The sequence below is a fragment of the Hibiscus syriacus genome, unplaced genomic scaffold, assembly GCF_006381635.1.
Source record: "Hibiscus syriacus cultivar Baekdansim isolate YM2019G1 unplaced genomic scaffold, ASM638163v2 tig00000715_pilon, whole genome shotgun sequence".
In the NCBI taxonomy this organism is placed as follows: domain Eukaryota; kingdom Viridiplantae; phylum Streptophyta; class Magnoliopsida; order Malvales; family Malvaceae; genus Hibiscus; species Hibiscus syriacus.
This window is the reverse complement of record NW_024061811.1, coordinates 2,401,035-2,421,384: the sequence shown is the minus strand read 5'-3', so window position 1 is coordinate 2,421,384 and position 20,350 is coordinate 2,401,035. Positions and strand designations below refer to the sequence as shown.

General features: G+C 35.6%; 2 protein-coding genes across 3 annotated transcripts; both read left to right on the top strand.

Annotated features, from left to right (window-relative positions):
* The first annotated feature begins 74 nt into the window (after nt 1-74).
* LOC120212098 lies at nt 75-2,055 on the top strand. Of its 2 annotated transcripts, none has more exons than XM_039210527.1 (2): nt 75-185; nt 967-2,055. In XM_039210527.1, exon 2 carries the CDS (start codon nt 1,070-1,072, stop codon nt 1,898-1,900), a length of 831 nt encoding a protein of 276 aa, XP_039066458.1. In that variant the 5' UTR covers nt 75-185; nt 967-1,069; the 3' UTR covers nt 1,901-2,055. The 2 variants fall into 2 exon arrangements, with proteins under 2 accessions (XP_039066458.1, XP_039066450.1); XM_039210519.1 differs by having other exon boundaries at nt 872-2,054.
* On the top strand, nt 1,754-6,470 carry LOC120212087. Its single transcript, XM_039210507.1, has 7 exons — nt 1,754-1,879; nt 2,697-2,814; nt 3,883-4,728; nt 4,799-5,102; nt 5,645-5,810; nt 6,025-6,130; nt 6,210-6,470. Exons 2-7 carry the CDS (start codon nt 2,699-2,701, stop codon nt 6,325-6,327), a joined length of 1,656 nt encoding a protein of 551 aa, XP_039066438.1. The 5' UTR covers nt 1,754-1,879; nt 2,697-2,698; the 3' UTR covers nt 6,328-6,470.
* Nucleotides 6,471-20,350: the final 13,880 nt, after the last annotated feature.

Here is a 20,350-nt window from a genome sequence, read left to right as displayed (position 1 = left end):
GCAATAGCATAAAATAAAAATGACGTGTCCTTCTTTTTTAAATAATAATTTATTATTCATATTAAATTCTCATCTTCTCCTCTATTATATTTCTGTCTGTGCTATCTCTCTTCACATCCTTCATTTCTCTCTCTTTTAGGTTTCGTTTCTTTTACTTCAAAATCAAAGAACTCAAAGCTTCTCCGGTACGATCTTTCATATGTTTTCATTTTTTATTCTTCGCTCTTTAGCGGTGCCGTTTGTTTTTTGCGATTTGTGGTTCTTTCGATCTTCGTTTTTATTTGAATATGTATTTTGTTAATGTTTATTAGTTCCTCCTGTTTGGTTCTTTAAAAATGTGATGAAAAGAAGAGAACTTTTTTTAAAATGTTTATTAGTCTCTCGTTTTCATTTGAATATGAATTTTGTTAATGTTTTTTTTGAATTTATCAGAAATTGTAAACGGTTTTGTGAGAGTGTAAAAATTGAGATTCGGATACATTTTATTAGCTGAAAAACAAGGTATCAACAGAATAAATTAATTCAGCCTACTGCTTTTGGGCGTGCTTGCTTGAGGTTCTTGTAAATAATATCCAGATTTCTTTAAGGAAATATTAATCTGTGACTAATGGCACTTATTAAGGGGATATACTTTAATTTTTGCGCAACTAAGTAAAAGTAATGTGTTTAATGGATTTTTTTACCAAAATGATAAATAAATGATCCTGGTGTCTATAGGTAGCGGTTAAGCGGATCCTTTGTTTAATTATTTTTTCTTGCTCATTTTGGTGCAAGATGACATTGAGGAAACTGGATATCAAGATTTAGGACTGTTACAATTTATTTATGAAAATAATTTAGAAAAAACTGAGATTTTTTGTTGTTGCTGCAGAGTTTTTGGAGATAGTAGGAACGTGATGACAATGCAAACACTGATAAAAGACGAAAAAACTAACTAGTTTTAGGTGTTTATTGATATTTTGAAAGGGGATTGTCTGCTACATAGCATTTTATCCTACACAAGTTCAGTTTTTCAGGCATTTGAAGCAGATGGGTTGAAAGGGTTTGATAATATAGGTTTTGGAGCAATATGGCTATTGCTGGTCTACACAATATTTCTGTGCTTGGAAATTCCTTCCTAAGGGAGTCTCAATCTCAAACGTCAAGAAGTTGGGGAAATGGTAGCACCCGAGCATCCTCACTCCTGCAGATGTGGCGGGAGCATGAAGATGAGCATGTGGTGAGTCATGCTCAAGAGAGGGCTAGTGAAAGAATTCTCCAACCAAGGAGTGATGACCTCTTAGTGGCTGATCTTTCTGATATTCGACACAGTGAACATAGTGGTGTTTTAGATGATGTGAGTGTGAGTGAGAATGAGTTTGGACAATGGTTGCCAGATCAATTTAGGTTGCAGAATGGGAATGGGGATTCAAATAATCTTAATTTTGAACATTTGTCTGATTTGGGGGAGGTTGAAAGGGAAAGGGTAAGGCAAATTTTTCGGGAGTGGATGAACAGTGGTGGCAGGGACCATACATCTAATGTTTCCCGTAGAAACAACAGTTCGAGAGCTCAGTGGCTTGGAGAAACTGAGCAAGTGAGGGTCAGAATTATAAGGGAGTGGATGCAAATGAACAGTCAGCAGAGAGGTGCTTGTATTGATAGTAGAGAAGAGCAAGCTGCTGATGTTGGTGGTCAAATTGAACGAGTTCTGGATGGATTGGTGGTTAACCAGAATGAAGGCTGGACCGAGCATGTGCGAAGGGGAATTCGTAAATTATGTGGCCGACAAGTCCTGCTTGATATGCTTAAAAATGCTGAAAGAGAAAGGCAAACTGAGCTCCAGGGCTTGTTGGAGCATCGGGCTGTATCAAATTTTGCCCATCGCAACCGCATTCAGGTAGATGCATATAAAGTGTAGCTATTTTTAGGAGGCTATTGTCTTTATTCGTTCAAATGTTGTCCATGTTCTTCCAATTTTGCCAGTAAAGGCACCTTCCTCCCTCCCATATTTAAGGTAGATGCTGATTTGGTAGTTTCGGTGTTATAGATTCACATAATGGAGCTGCGTCTTGCATGTTTTTGAGGGCTATACTCTATAGGGAAAAGTCATTCTTTTAAGCATAGTATTTTCTCTAACTAAATGTTTAATTATTGATTTATTCTTCCCTGTTAAAACTCTCAAAAGTAACTTCATTACATATACGACATTCATACAAAAAGAGGAAGTCCCTATATCATGCTAACCAGTGTAGGTATTAAATGCAAGAAAGAATACTAATTTTGAATCAAGAGCTAAATTAAGATCATGTGTCATGTAGGGAATGCTAGCATATCTGTCTCAACAGTTTTCCCTTTTTAAGTCTTCCTATTTGACTGATGCTTACCATTGGTAGCTTGCTGCTTGTTCTGAAAATTAAATGCTCTGCAGATAATAGTTTATAACACTAAAAAGCAATTAGGCTACGTATTACATTGATTATTGTCTGCTAAAATACTTGCATAAATCTCAACAATGTTTATGGATCATCTATAAATGTCGTTTTTTGAACTTTGAAGGAAACTGTAGTGCTTTGCTTGCGATGGTAGCTATAAATTAAGTGATTTAATGAGTCCTAACACTAATTGTTAACCTTTTGAGTTTCTTACCTTCTTCATTTTGGCAATAAACCAAACATGGATTGCTTTTACTGCCACTTATCTTTTTTTTTATGCAGTCATGCTGAGGGGTAGATTCCTGAGAAATGGCAGAATGGGTGAAGGTAACAGATCTACCTCTGTTGCAGCCAGCGAATTAGGCTTATTGAGACAAAAACAGACCGTATCTGGTCTAAGGTACTTTATTCTTTATTTCTTATAAACAGCAGAGCTTTTTATTCAGCTAAGTTTATCTGATGCTGTATTCTGAGACAATTCCACTCTTTTTGTTTTCTGTTAACATCTTTCATAGACTTTATTTTAGCAGAATTTCAAGAAATCAAAACTTTTATTGTTTCGTAAATTGTGCTCAGTTTGTCTAGCAAAGCAGTATCTCTAATTTCCCTCTGATGCTTATTCACCTCTTCATCGTAAAATCAAAGCTGCATTCACAAGAATGAATTTGAAACTAGGGGTTTGGATCTCAAATTTGGACTGGGAGTTTTCACTAAAACTTAAAATAGTATACCTCCATCTGGTTCAAATAATTCATCAAGATTCTTGCTATAAAGAATTTGGTAACATTAAAGTTGTGGAAACTAGTAATACTCTTGGTGATGTATTGAGCAATGTGATGATGTGGTTGAGACTGTAAATGCTGGTACTTTGCACATATCTTGAGTTAATTATTCAATTTCTCACATAAAGACCTGATGAACTTAGCATGTTAAGATATGATGCATTGGTGTGGCTCCTTGATTGTGACTTGGAGTTCAGGTTTTCTACTTTCAATTCATAAAAACAGCGTTTTGCGGAGCAGGGTAAAGCCTCCTGCATCTCCCCTCCCCATACCTTGCGTATTACTGTGCATTGTGTACCAGGCTTCCTTTCTCAAGCACAACATTGGTATAAGCAAAACAGCTACTTGAAGTTGCAATTATTTGGTAGTGCATATATATTTCAGTGATCATGTCTAAATTTGCAGTACCAGCTTGTTGTGGTCCTATGTTTTTATCTGTGGTATCTACTTAAGTTTGAAATCTTTCCTTCTTTTCCTCATAGCGGGTAGTTGGTTGGCTGGTCTAAACTTAGGACCTTTATGAAATAGCTTGATTATACTTGCTTTGAGACACTTTTTGGATGCTTTGCTGGTAGAAGTTGCAATGTTGAATTGAAAGAATGTCATAACATTTATCCGTTATATTTACGTGATACCTTTTTTAACCATTCAATTGTAATATTTTGCAACCCTTGCTTTTGTTTCAGGGAAGGGTTTTTCTCCAGACTGGATAATTCTGGTTCTGGTCCTGCGAGCAGTAATCAATCTGATACATCATCTAGTGCTGATTCCAATGCTGATAGAAATGAGCAAAACCAACTAAGTAACTCACTGGAAATCACAGATGGAGCAATTGAAAACCCTGAACATGAGAATGACCAAACAAATAAACAAAGGTTGCTGGGTGGTAGAACTGATTTAGGGGATGATGCTGTTGAAGATATAAATTGGCAGGAATCCTCTGCTCGGGTAGAAGAGTGGCGGGAACGAGTTTCTGCAAGTGTTGCTAGAGACTGGCAGTGGTCTTTCAGTGATGAGTCCAATGAGAATAGAGATGCTAGTGGAGAAATCTTGGATGGGGACTGGCAAGGAAATCTTGCTAATGAGTCGTCTCTTGAAACTTCGCCGAATGAAGCTGTAGAACATACTAATCTACAAGAAGCTTGTTCAACTTCTTATGAACTTTCTTCCGAAAATGGTGGAAGAAATGAGACCTATGGGTTAATGAATGACTTACAAAATTTGCAAAGGAATCCAGTAGCACAGATTGATGGGCAAGAATCTGCTTCTCAAGTGGAACAATGGCAAGAGGAGGATCAGGAAACTGTGGAAGCTGACTGGCAGGAAGCTAGCGTTGAGTATAATGAATTCATGGATGGTAATGAAGAAGCCTCTGACATGCACCATGAGGATGGAGGCTTCCACGAATCTACACGGGATTGGTTGGAGGGATCTTACAATCTAGAACCTGTTACCATTGGGAGAACTGATACATTTTATTTTCCTGATGCTGATAATGTACACAGTACGGAGCTGAGGGAACTGTTGAGCAGGTATGGATTTTATTAACTGTTGGGCTCTTGTGATTAAATTTTTCTAACCATTTTACTTTCAATACTGTAGGAGAAGTGTGTCTAATCTTCTTCGTAGTGGTTTCCGTGAGAATCTTGATCAGTTGATACAATCTTATGTGGAAAGGCAAAATCATGCTTCTGTTGATTGGGAGCTGAATGGAACATCTCCTCCTGCGTCTGTTGAGCAAGATATGGAGCAGCAAAGCGGGGATCAGAATGATAGCCATGGGGATGCTGAGACTACTCCACCTGCTCTTCCTTCACCCAGGATGCCACCTATGCAACAACTCTGGGACCAGGATTCACACCATTATAATTGGGCACCACATGATGCCCATCAACGCTTCAGTATTGTATGTCATTTCTTATTTGCAAATTTATTCTGTTATAGATTATTTCCTGAAAAGTTGATTTATCTATTATCTTAGTGTTTTAGATGCTTCTGACCAAAATCCATTTTTTTTTCTGAAAGAGAATTGTTCGTTTTTCTATTAAAATATTTAATATATAATTGTTATTTGATACGTCAAAGATAATGATCAAGTATTAGCCTGAGTGAAACCTATATCAAGCTTCTCCAAGCTAACGGAATTGTTGAATTCAGTATACACTCTATGCAGAAAAGTTGAACTACAATGCACTTCCTCTTACTTTTGGATAGCTAAAGTGCAAAATTTTTCCTGCTATCTTCGAATAGGGTAACTACATGAATATAACATCTAGCTAAAAGTTGGGGGAGTGGGGATTATTTAATGAGCTTTATCAGCAGTTAATTAAATGCCAGCTTATAGTATCTCACAAATTATTGGGGGAGCGGGAATAATTTAAGTGCTTGAATCTGTTCAACTACACTTCATTTGGTCTCCATTTTGATTGTGCTGCTAATTTGGTGCAGGAGTGGGAGATCGTTAATGATTTGAGTATAGACATGGCTACGCTGCAGCAAAGGATGAATAATATGCAGAGGATGCTGGAGGCCTGCATGGATATGCAACTCGAGTTACAGCGGTCAATAAGACAAGAAGTTTCTGCTGCCCTTAACCGTTCTTCTGGTTCACAAGGTATTTTCTTTTCCTTCCGTATCAGGTCACCTAGTTGTATTTCCTTGGGGGTTACCGCGGGAAAGTGCATATTCCTAAAGAGACACCACTTGTGTTATTCCCATTTGTCATTTAAGAAATTGAAGTGCATATTTTTTTTAGTAACGAAATATAATTTTCTTTTGCTGGATTTGTTCGAGTCTTGTTTGTTACTCATCGTGATGTTCTGTTACAGGGATGATCAATGACAACTTACCCAAAGACGTGTCTAACTGGGACAATGTCAGGAAAGGAATTTGTTGTATATGTTGCGAAGGCAATATTGATTCCTTACTGTACAGGTAAATCTTCAAAATTGATCCTCAAGTTAGGCCGTTTATTTTTTTTTGTTTTCCTCATCCCCATGTCATATTGTTACAGATGTGGGCACATGTGCACATGCTCAAAATGTGCTAATGAGCTGGTTCATGGTGAAGGGAAATGTCCAATGTGTCGGGCACCGGTTGTCGAGGTCATCCGTGCTTACTCGATCCTTTAAGATCAAAAGTATTTATATATCTAATAAAAAGAAAAAAAAATAGAAAAACCATAGAAAATTTTCATCAGTTTTTTTTTTTACTCTGGATCACTCCAGGTATCTTATTTTCCTTTTTCTCTCATTTCCTTATTTCCGCGTTTCTTGGGTCCCTTCCCCAGCCATGATTTGATGAGTACATAAATTGAGGGCATGGTTGAAACTGAAAATCCATATTGTTGAATTCATATATATTACTAATTCGAGTGTAAAATCATTAATTATAATTTATACAATGATTGTTGAACTGTGTTGTACTTATTTTTGGATGTTTTAGTCCATCTTCATGGTTTTGTTTTGTGAATAAAGATTAGTTCCGTTGTGCAAGTGCATCTGATTTTATTGATGACATTGTCATTGTAATATGCTAGTTAATATTACAGCCTCCTGATTGCTGTTGACATATAATAGTAAAGTTTTCTATAATGTGGTCATAATTTGCGATTTTAGATTCATAATAGGAATCGTATTGGGGGGATTGCACGTTAAGGATTAATTATTGGACTTGGTCCAAATTACCACTCAAAACTTAGTCTGGTTCTACTCCGATTTTGACGTGTTGCACTAAACCCCCAATCAGGACCTACCGGTTTCAACGTCTACTTGTTTTTTTCGAAAGTACATATATGTATGATTTATTATAATTATAAAATTACATTTTTATATCGTTTATATCAGTTGACAGGTTTCTTTTGTTTTAGCTTTGAAGTTTCAAGGAGCTAAGTTAATTAAGAATAATAGAAGTAGATAAGTACACAGATTTTGCTTTCTTTTAATTTTAACATGATCTTCTAAGACTTTACTTGATAAGGACGAAATAAAATTAAATGGGTAGAAGGATAGATTTTTTTTCATGGGTGTGTTTAAGAATGGACATATGATTTGATGAATTTTGATTTAATTTAACTTTATAAAATTAATTTTTTAAAGAAAAAGAAAAGAAAAGAATTTGAATAAATCTTTTGAAGAATAAAATCGAGTTTGATCTCTTATTCAAAATAAAAATATAATTGACCTTTATATATTTTTTAATTAGAGTTTTATTTTATCTAATAAAAATAAGAATTATATATATATATATATATATATATATTTGTATCATGTTAGATATAAATTTTTATTTTAAAAAATAATCAAATTTTAGATTAAATAAAGTTTTATTTTAAATTAAATTAGACAAGAGGACTAGGGAAGAGATATTACATTTGAATAAAATTTAAATTTTTTAAATAGTTAGAAATTTAACCCAAACCAATTCAAAACTATCATCCCAAACATCTTTACTTCCTTAACTAAGGGTAGTTTCGCGACTTAAATCTTAAATTTAAGGCAGTTTCCTTAAACATCTTTACCCAACTCCACAATAAAATAAATTTTCTTTCACTTTTCCTTTCTCATTCTTCCAACTTTCTACTCTATCAATCAGAGTCAAACTGCCAAATCGCTTTCCCCACTTCATTGCGTGGCTAAAGAAAAACAACAAATAATAATAAATAATAACAATCACAAAGCCCAAAGATTTAGCTCTACACTAGTGTAAGTAATTAAAAAACGATTTATGTACTAATTTTATTAAGAGAAAATAATCTCAGGGATCAAAAATGCCTTATAATATATGATTTTAACCAACTTTTTTTAGATTTTCCAAAATGACCAACAAATTCGCAACGCGATCTCAAATTTCGTAACCCAATTTCCAATTTCGTAACGCGAATATGTAAATCGCATTGCGAAAGTCAAATTCGCGCGAATTTATAAATCACAACACATAAGTCAAATTCACAACGCGAAGTCAAATGTGAAACACAATATTAATTTCGCAACACAAATGTAAACAATATTATCGTAAATCATCTCTAACCTAAAACCCTAAAGCACAACTCAGTCCCATCTCCATCTCTCACTCTCTACGGCGACATCTGTCCCCATCTCCGACGAAATCCGTCCCCATTTTCGACGAAATCCGTCTATCTCCATCTCTCAGAGCAACCCTCTAACCATTCACGGTCAGAAATGGAAAATCAACTACCGAGGGTTAGTTTTTTAATTATTTTTATTTTGAAATTTTTGTATTATTATTAGATTAACCATTTCACTGAGATTGCTAAATCATTCGGTTGCTGCCAATACTGCTAAACTATTTAGTCTTTAACCCTGTGAAGTTAGTATTTGTCTTTGTTTTGTCTTTTTATTTTGTCTTTTTGTTGAAGAAACCCTAAATCACAACACCAAATTCGCAACGCGAAACTAAAATCGCGTTGCGAATTTAAGTTTCAGAAACTTCTTTTATTCTGCAAATTGAAACTTGAATGAATTGCATTTCTTCAACCAAAAAACAAAGACAAATACTAACTTCACAGTGTTGCTCATTTAAGTTTCAAGAATAAACTACTACTCTTTATGTTGTCCTTGAACCTGCACTAAACCTATATGTTGTCCTTTTAAATGTTTATATAAGTACTTACTTCTGGAATGTTATCTGATGCATTTTTGAACTATAATGAAATAATGACTTGGGTGAATACTGTGCTAGTTTGAAACATATTTGGCCTTGTTTTTACTGTTTAATATCATGCCTGTTTATAGTGTATAATTTGTAGTTTTTGGTATATCTAACTTGGTATGTTTATTGTTTTTGTAGAAATTTTTTTCGGCTGCATTGACCTTAAGGAATAAATTAAGCCTAGCCACTAAAATTGCGTCGACGCTTACACCTCTACAAAGAAAATTGTTTGAGGATACTTGCTTCGGGCCATGGCTGAAAGTGCAACATATGGTGGAGATGCTATGTTGACACATTTGTTTCTTCAGACTATGACTAACGATCTACCCGAGGGGGTACAACGTGGTGATGAGGAGATATGGTTTCATTTTCCTCCGGCACCGGCGCATACTTGTTTTGGGCGGGAGGAGTTTTGCTTAATCATCGGTCTACGCTTCGGACATGATGATGTAGGTCGGTACACTAGTCATATCGCCCGCCCATCATGGTTTTATCGGGTTTTTCCTGAGCTGGCAAAGTCGAAGCCGAGTATACACGTCGACGACTTGAAGAGATTATTTGATAAAGATGGTTTTACTCGGATGGATGACCTTGATGTTGTCCGAGTATGCCATTTATTACTTTTGCATGCCATATTTTTAGGCAAAGAGGGCAGACAACCAATATTCAAGGACCTAATATTATTGGTAGAGGACCTAAATGCATGGAACCTGTTTCTGTGGGGTTCATATATGGAAAGCTACCTGGAAGAAGTTGTCGTCTGCCTTTGAGGACCAAAAAAGTTTGCGGGGTGATGGTTCTAAATACATTTTGAGAGGCTTTACTTGGGCCTTTAAGGTAAGAATTTCTATATAATATTTCCAAAATTATAATTAATTATTTAACAATTACTAATGTTTATGTATTATATTGTTTTGTAGATTTAGATATTTGAGGCTTTCCCCAGCATGCGGACATATGCGATAAAAAGATCAAATGATATTCCTAGGGCTATTACCTGGAAGAGGATCCGTATGTTGGATTGGGAAGATTTACTCCCATATACGACGATGAATGATGTAAGTTAACACATAAATAATAAATGATATATATAAACAAGTTATTACTAGTACAAGTTTAACTTTCTTTGAGCTTTTATATTGTTAGTAGGCCAACTATCCATTACAGAGGCTGAGCTTGGCACTGATTGGTGGCAAGCTAGTAAGCGGTTTTTTGATGGGACGGATGATAAGCACCCCCCACTTCGAGAGCCATCACCTGATTGGGCCGATTCTACAGCTCGACACCCGGAGCCATCACCTGATCGAGCCTCTTCTCCACCTCCACCATTACCTATTCCATCACATCATCGAGCCTCTTCTCCACCATCACCTCATGCTAGGCGACCAACAAAGAGGCCACGATATTTATCTCCTGTTCTCCACTTCTTCGAGATGAGTTAGGGGAATTACGTGATGAGGTCGGTGCTTTGCGTCATGAGGTCGGTACTTTACGTGAAGATAATGGTGCATGGCGTGATGAGGTCCGATCTTTACGTGGTGAGGTGGATTTTTTATGCGATGACAACGGTGCACTACGTGGTGAGGTATCTACTTTATGTGATGAGGTTGCCGCTCTACGCGAGATTGTTTCATCGTTGTAAAATGAGGTTCATACTCTACGCAATGAGGTAAATTTGTTTAATACTATACTAAAAATGCAAATAACCTTTTTTTGGCATTATTTATTTACTGATTTATGTATTAATTTATTTTCAGAGGCCGATAAGGTAGATGTTTTACGTCAGGTTTTTCTTGCACGGCGGGGTTCACACATCAGACGTCGTGCACGTGCCATTACGTCTCTGTTCACCCCACTAGCGCCAAGACTCCGTAAGAAGAAACCCGATGCACCTATCATCATTCAAGAGGCGCCTCCTATCGTTCAAGAGGCCCCTCTCATCATCGAAGAAGCCCCTCCCACCGTTCAAGAGGCCCCTGTCATCGTTCAAGAGGTCCCGCCCGCCGTTCAAGAGCCCGATTCATATGGCGTCATATGTCGACATATTGATAAACCCCCTCGCGTGCTCAATATAATGGATGCGAGTTGGCTTTCGTATGTGTTACCGGCCAGTACCATTCCTCAGCAGGAGAGAGAAACACTACCGTACACAATTACGGATAATACTCTTTGGGCTAAGACCGCAGTTGATTTTTATCTACATGTGCGAGCAAGGGGTGTTATTCTGACCTATGCCAAATCGACGATGCTATTCATTTGTTTCTTGATTGGTCTTGGTGGGGTGTTTTATTAGGGGTTGAAGATAATGGCTATCTCGAAGGGGTGGTAAGTCTTATATTCTTATTATATTGCATTTTGATTATTTTTTTTAAATTATTAATAAATTCACTAATATATTTATTTTTTTTATAAAATAACATATTGATGCATGGGTGTCACGTCTTTTAATAATAAGGAAATTGAAGAAAAGAGGTACTCGATGGACTATTATGCTGACGTCTTTTCACGCAGCTCACTTGAAGGATCAAAGAGATGCTTCATATAAGTTGGCTAATGGAAAAGTTAAACTTTATCCTGCGTGGTGGGAGGTTGATAAGGTTAATATTTATTTTTTGAATATTTTAAAGGTTTTCATAAACTTTTTTGATCTGCGCAATTATTTATGATTGTAGGTGTTTATCCCTGTTTTGGAACATCGTCATTAGCTTCTCGTCGAGCTTCAGCTCCCATCCCTGAAGATAATGGTATATGACAGCATGTTGAATTACATACCATTATCTGATTTGAGAGACATTATTACAAAGGGATGGAGCGATCATTTGGCTAAATACTTGAATGCGATTGATAATTGGACAAATTATGGAAACAATAAGCCAAAGAAGTTCAAAATTACAATGATCAGAGACGAGATTGCGCAACAACAAACGCAGGGAGCCAGAGGGGATTGTGGTCCTCTCGTATGCTTGTGCTTGAAACGTTTGACGACAGGAAGTATACAGTATCTACCTCCCACAGATAGATATAGAGATGCAGTAGCCTTGTGGTTTCGGCATTATATGGCCAGATCGATATATGCGAGACGCTGCCTACCTGCATCCGCGTGCTGAAAGTTGTACATAAACAATTGGTAAGTTTGAGCAAGTGTTGTTAACATATATACTCTTTAATTAGTTTGAAAATTTTGGTTAAGTACCTAGAGTAATTTGCTGTTTGTTGGTTTTAGATGTATAGAAAGTGTTGTTTGAGCAAATGTTTGGTTTCTGTAGGTTAATCCTGAAGTGAGCTGCGTGAAATGTATTTGTGCATAAACAACAGTCTGGGGTACACTTTTTTTTCTTTGTTTAATTGAATTTTACATTTAAAGTTGATTTGTTTAATTGATGAGGAAATAAGATTTATTTTTTGATTAATTGATTTGTATAAGTTGATTTATTTAATTTGATTTGTAAATAAGAATTATTTTTTTGCTTGTTTAATTGATTTGTAAAAGTTGATTTGTTGTTTCTAAAAAATTCAATCTGCATTATGTTTAAAGGCAGAAAAGACCTGTTGAAGGTACAAATTCGCAACGCGAAAGTCAAATTCGCAACGTGAAATAAGCGTTGCGATAGTCAAATTCGCAACGCGATTTTCGGTTTGCGAATTTGACTTTCGCTTTGCGAATTTGACTATCGCAACGCTTATTTCGCGTTGCGAATTTAAATTTTGCGTTGATCGCAACATACAACATCATGGTATATATAACATCAAACACATTCCAGGTTATAAATACAAGCTAAGGACACTTGAAGAAGCAAGAGAACAACTATCCAAAAAATCAAACACAAGAGAAAATCCCAACATGATAACAATAGAACAGATCATTTCAATGTTCAAACTCAAGTTGTAGATTTTTTATTTCCTTTTGCTTGGCACCATATGAGATTTGGATTTTGATTTCCTTTTGCTTGGCACCATATGAGCTTTGGATTTTGATGAGCATCGGAAGCATTTCGAACTTATGATTTAGGTGATACTCAGAAGCATTTCGGACTTGTTATTTTTGTTATTATTACAAGTTGTAGCCCTCAATTATCGGGATTTTTAGTTGCCATTTGTTGCATTTCTCGTATACCACCCAGATCATACGCCCGAAACGTTTCTGACGGTTTAAAGTTGACCAAAAAATACGATGGTCAGGATTTCCCTCGCGTTTAAAGTTAAAAAAATGTAAATTAGGAATATTCAATGATAACATGCATATTGAAGTGGGCTAATATTTATAATGGAGCCGAAATTTATATTGAAATTCAAACTCAAATTGAAATTTAAATTCAAACTCCAATTACATATAAATGAATTTGAAATGCAGTGTTAAATTGAACATGAAAATTGCATAATTGATTCATATTGTTCAAGTAACATGCTTTATGAACCATCAAGCTAAAAGACAATATTGATTGAGTTCAAAGCTGAGTTGTGAGTTGATGGGGTTGTCACACTTTTCACATGGTTGGAATAAAGTACTCACATGGAAGAGATAGATTGTTTTGTTATACATAACCCATCTCATCTGAATGAAAATATACATATAATATAATCAAACCAAAACATACATACACAACAAATTTATACATAACAATGTTCAAATAATGTACCCACAAAAACAAAATTAATCCGATGAAAAAGGGTTATTTCTAACGAAGTCCGGAACAATATTTTTCCAAATAATATACCCATAACAATGTTCAAATAATATACCCACAACAATGTTTAATTGATTATTTGTTTAATTTTCAATCTGCATTATGTTGAAGGTAAAAATACATATTGAAGGTAAATTCGCAACGCGAAATAAGCGTTGCAATAGTCAAATTCGCAACGCAAAAGTCAAATTCGGTTTGCGATTTTGCGTTACGAATTTGATTACCGCGTTGCGAATTTGTCTTTCACGTTACGAATTTGACTATCGCAACGCTTATTTCGCGTTGCGAATTTGTCTTTCGCGTTGCAAATTTGATTTTCGCGTTGATCGCAACATATAACATCAAACACATTCCAAACTATAAATACAAGCTAAGGATACTTGAAGAAGCAAGAGAACAACTATCCAAGCAATCAAACACAAGAGAAAATCCCAACATGATAACAACTGAACATATCATAGCAATGTTCAAACTCAAGTTACTAATGAATGTCTAACTGAAAATGTATGCATTCACACATAAAATACACATAATACAACGTTTCCATTTAAAAATCACCTAAGTTAATAAGTCCCAAAAGGTGAAGCCGGTTATGATTGGGATTAGGATTTTGATTTTGATTGCGATTTTGATTTCCTTTTGCTTGACACCATATGAGCTTTGGATTTTGATGAGGATCCATTTTTTGGTAGAGGAAAAGATGATTGTGATGGAACTGGTGATCCACAGGTCAACCTTATATGACCACTTTCCTTGCACCGACTACATGTCGTAATTTTTTGGTCGGCAGGTAGCCTGCTGTCCATGACTGGTGGCAAAACTGTTTGTAAGTTTTCTGGTATGTCCCACTCAAAAGATGTGGACATGGGTAGACAATCTCGATATAAGTCTTTCGATATACTTCTTAGTGTAGTAATCTATAGCGTATGCGCTTGAATCATCTTGGTTTAGATGAAGAGCAACTTTTACAACATGTCCACACGGATAACCAGATATTTGCCATTTCTTACAACTACACGTCTTTGCATTTAGATCGACAAGCCCATTTAAGTTATTATCCAATACTTCAAACAAAGTGTTTGAACATGGTTCAACTCTCTAGGACGTTGACTTCACAACACGTTTCGTTATTTTTTTTTCAGTCCATGGTGTAACACGACGTTCCTGTAAATTTAAATAAATAATACTTAGTAAAATATATGATAAGTTACGAATTTAAAGAAATAATAATTGTATGGTTTCTTTTCTTGTAGTACCACTGTTGAATAGAGGCTCGAAAAAACTCCATTAACATAGTAATGGGTAATTTCCGAGAATGACGACTTAGAGTGTTGATTGATTCTGCACTATTAGACTTCATGAAACCATATCTTGCTCCAAGTTGATGTACTCTTGACCATCTTTCAAACCCAACATCTTCTAGTATTTGAGCACATTGAGGCAAAACACGTCTTAAACAATTTATATGCTTATTAAAATCCACTTACCGATATGCTTTTACAGCTTTCCAGTATGTCCATTTGTGATTTTTTATACCAGCAGACCTTGATTTTAGATTTCTGTACAAATGAACACCACAAAGTCCATGAAAAGCATCTGGGAAACACCTTCTAACAGCGTTGTCAATTGAGTTTGCCCTATCGATATGATTGTCAGATTGCTAATAGGACCTATGCAATCCCTACGATGCCCCATAAACCATGTCCATGAATCAGAGGTTTCAGATTTGCCAACCCCGTAAGCTATTGGCAGTATCCCATTGTTAGCATCCATGGCTACTGCTAATAAGTTTACTCCAAGGTATTGACCTTTCAAATGTGCTCCATCAACTATAATAACTGGGCGCATGCAAGTAATAAACGAACGAATCTACAAAATCATATACACAAGAAATATAATAATTTAAATGTGAAATGCATGCAACTAACAAAAATGAGTCAACAAAATTATAATTATTTACTAACCGCAACACCAATGGCGATAAACAACAACTCAAAGCATCCATCTCTATCTGTTTTGATATGAGTTACCAACCCAGATTTTTCAACTTTAAATTGTGACAATAAGCCGACAGTTGGGAAAACTATGCTTCTGGCGACCCCCTCAACAATTCCAAGGCATAACATTTGGCTCTCCAAGCTTGAGAATATGAGATACTAATCTTGAACCGAGCATTCATATCAGTCATAATTTCATGTCCCCGATATACCATTCCATTCAAAAACATTAACTCAGCCAGAAAACCACTCAACACCTTTTTGTTTGCATGTCTATGGTGAGGAAAAACTTGGGTTCTTGAACATGTATGTTTATCAATAAAATTCCTAACTTGAAACATTTTGCAATCTTTTATCCTCTTTGCAATCATACGCCACGTACAGTTTTTGTCAATCATACACCTTGTTTCGAAACGATCTTATCTTGATTTGTTAACTCTTAGTTGATAGCCATCTTCCACACATTTCGTATACAAAGCTATCTTCAAGTCTTCCTTTGTATCAAAACAATCATCTTTCTTGATACGAATAGTTTTTGTGTAACAATCAACTGATATCTTTACCAACTATTCTTCTGGTATCTGAAGTAATTCTGGCGTATTCCAGTTATACTCCCGTGGTATTTTCTTCTTTTTCCTTTCTTCGGGGACTTATTCTTCTTCTTTTTCTTCTTCAAGGTTATATGAATTATAGAATGAATGTTCAACATGTTCATTCACAGTCGTAACTTCCTCCTCATTATCATCAACAACATCTTCTTCGGCAGCGGCTGTTTCATCATCAAAATTCGGGTATTGACTAATATCAAAATCATTACATGCAGGGTATGTTTCTTCTTCCATTATATCATCAAAATCTGTGTATTGACCAAGATCAAAGTCTGGGTATTTACCAAGATAAAATTTCGAATACTGACTAGTACTCACAATTTTTCTGTTGGCTCATAATCGTCTAACTGGTCAATACGAAAACCGGAATTTGGTGTTGAAAGTTGATTGGGATTTGGATTAGGAAAATGTTGTGGGTTTTGAGATTGTGTTTGATATTGTGTTTGGTATTGGAAATGTGGTGAAACAAAATTTGCTTGGTGATGAAATTGTGGTGGAACCATTAAATTTTGGGTTGAAGAACTTAGTTTATTACTACCCGCTACTGACCCAACTTCACTACTTTAGGTTCAACAAAATAAAATGTAACATCATCTTCTTGTGAAACACTGATATAAGCAATGAATCGTTCAACATCTTCATTGTCGGTTAACAAATAAACTTTACCTTTTCTCAGATAAGATAGCCTAAATCCACTTAGAGGCTCTAAATTCAATTTCTTTGCAACACGTAACATTAGAGTTTCATAAGTTAACTTTTTTAATGACAGTTTTAGTTGAAGATTCATGGGTAAAGGCACATATTGTAAAACACCATGAACATTCTCCCATGACCCTCCAAAACACAAATCTATCCAAACATGATCAATATTAGATGATTTCATTCTAAAAATTGTAAATTAATTTACTAAACAAACGAGCTATAAACTAGATATCATTACTAACTTAGAGAAAAACATACCTTTATTAAGTTGATAGTTGATAATTTGGGAGAGAAATTATTGAAAAATTATATAGAAATAAAATTATGTAAAAAAAATAGAGATGGGTAAAGATATCGTTGGATATAGGAACGGATGTCGCCGGAGAGAGTGATAGATGAAGATGGAATGAGTTGCGATTTAGGGATTTAGGTTATGAGTTGTTGCTGCTGCGTTGTTATATACCCAAAACATTTGTGTTGCAAAACTAAAACCTGTTGCAAAATTAAATTCGCGTTGCGAATTTGAAATTCAGTTGCAAATTTGACTTTCGTGTTGCAAATTTGACTATCGCGTTGCGAGTTTGCCTTTCGCGTTGCGAATTTGGAAAATTGCAATGCGATTTACATATTCGCGTTGCGAAATTGGAAACTGGGTTGCGAAATTAGAATCCGTGTTGCGAATTTGAGATTGCGTTGCGAATTTGTTGGTCATTTTGGCAAATCCAAAACAAGTTGGTTAAATTCATATATTATAAGACATTTTTTGTCACTGAGGTTATTTTCTCTTTTATTAACATCTGTTGCTTGCAGTCTCATTGGAACTTGTAAGTATCAAAAGCTCAATGTTCGTCGCAACATGGGTCGTTGTTCTAAACTTGGACAGCTACTCGCCTTACTCATCCCTGATACCGTTTCCATTACCGTACACGTGTCACTTATATCAACCGGATCAATCCTCTCCTGCATTACACGTAATTCACCGCTACCGCCGTCCATGCTCTCGAGCAATCTGGTCGCCCTACAGACGGGACAGGAAAATTGGCAAGAAAACCACGTGTCAATACATTCGATGTGAAAAACATGTTTGCAATGCGCTATCGTTTTAAGGCACTGCTTCTCTTCAAACTTGCTCAGGCAAATGGGGAAATCTATTTGGTACTTGGCATTCCCATGGTAAGAATATACTGGCAACGATCAAATGGTTGTTTTACAATATGTGCCTTTACCCATGAATCTTCAACTAAACCTGTCATTAAAAAAGTTAACTTATGAAACTCTAATGTTACGTATTGCAAAGAAATTGAATTTAGAGCCTCTAAGTGGATTTAGGCTATCTTATCTGAGAAAATGTAAAGTTTATTTATTAACTGACAATGAAGATATTGAACGATTCATTGCTTATATTAGTGTTTCGTAAGAAGATGATGTTACATTGTATGTTGTTAACCTAGAAGTAGTGAAGTTGGGTCAGTAGTGAGTAGTAATCAACTAAGTTCTTTAACCTCAAAATTTAATGGTTCCACCACAATTTCATCACCAAGAAAATTTTGTTTCACCACATTTCCAATACCAAACACAATATCAAACACAATCTCAAAACCCACAACCTTTTCCTAATCCAAATCCCAATCAACTTTCAGCACCAAATTCCGGTTTTTGTATTGACCAGTTAGACGATTATGAGCCAACAGAAAAAATTGTGAGTACTAGTTAGTATTCGAAATTTGATCTTGGTCAATACCCGGACTTTGATCTTGGTCAATACTCAGATTTTAATGATGTGATGGAAGAAGAAACAGACCCTGCATGTAATGATCTTGATATTGGTCAATACCCGAATTTTGATGATGAAACAATCACTGCCGAGGAAGATGTTGTTGATGATAATGAGGAGGAAGTTACGACTGTGAATGAACATGTTGAACATCCATTCTGTAATTCATATAACCCTGAAGAAGAAAAAAAAGAAGAAAAAGTCCCCGAAGAAAAGAAAAAGAAGAAAATGCCACAGGAATATGCCAGAATTACTTCAGATACCAGAAGAAGAGTTGGTAAAGATAGTAGTTGATTGTTACACAAAAGTTATTCGTATCAAGAAAGATGATTGTTTTGATACAAAGGAAGACTTGAAGATAGCTTTGTATTCGAAATGTGTGTAAGATGGATATCAACTAAAAGTTAACAAATCAAGCAAAGATTGTTTCGTAACAAGGTGTATGATTGAGAAAAACTATACGTGGCGTATGATTGCAAAGAGGATGAAAGATTGTGAAATGTTTCAAGTTAGGACTTTTATTGATAAACATACATGTTCAAGAACCCAAGTTTTTCCTCACCATAGACAGGCAAACAAAAAGGTGTTGGCTGGTTTTCTGGCTGAGTTAATGTTTTTGAATGGAATGGTATACCAGGGACATGAAATTATGACTGATATGAATGCTCGGTTCAAGATTAGTATCTCATATTCTCAAGCTTGGAGAGCCAAATGTTATGCCTTGGAATTGTTTAGGGGGTCGGCAGAAGCATCGTTTGCCCAACTGCCAGCTTATTGTCACAATTTAAAGCTGAAAAATCCTGGGTCGGTAAATCATATCAAAACAGATAGAGATGGATGCTTTGAGTTGCTGTTTATTGCCATTGGTGTTGCGGTTAGTAAATAATTATAATTTTATTGACTCATTTTTGTTAGTTGCATGCATTTCACATTTAAATTATTATATTTCTTGTGTATATGATTTTGTAGATTTGTTCGTTTATTACTTGCATACGCCCAGTTATTATAGTTGACGGAGCATATTTGAAAGGTCGATACGTTGGAGTAAACTTATTAGCAGTAGCCATGGATGCTAGCAATAGGATACTGTCAATAACTTACGGGGTTGGCAAATCTGAAACCTCTGATTCATGGACATGGTTTATGGGGCATCGTAGGGATTGCATATGTCCTATTAGCAATCTGACAATCATATTTGATAGGGCAAACTCAATTGACAACGCTGTTAGAAGGTGTTTTCCAGATGCTTTTCATGGACTTTATGGTGTTTATTTGTACATAAATCTAAAATCAAGGTCTGCTGGTATAAAAAATCACAAATGGACATACTGGAAGGCTGTAAAAGCTTATCGGGAAGTGGATTTTAATAAGCATATAAATTGTTTAAGACGTGTTTTGCCTTAATGTGCTCAAACACTAGAAGATGTCGGGTTTGAAAGATGGTCAAGAGTATATCAACTTGGAGCAAGATATGGTTTCATGACGTCTAATAGTGCAGAATCAATCAACGCTCTAAGTCGTCATTCGCGAAAATTACCCATTACTATGTTAATGGAGTTTTTTCGAGCCTCTATTCAACCGTGGTACTACAAGAAAAGAAACCATGCATGTATTATTTCTTTAAATTCGTAACTTATCATATATTTTACTAAGTATTATTTATTTAAATTTACAAGAACATTGGAACGTCGTGTTACACCATGGACTGAAAAAAAGAT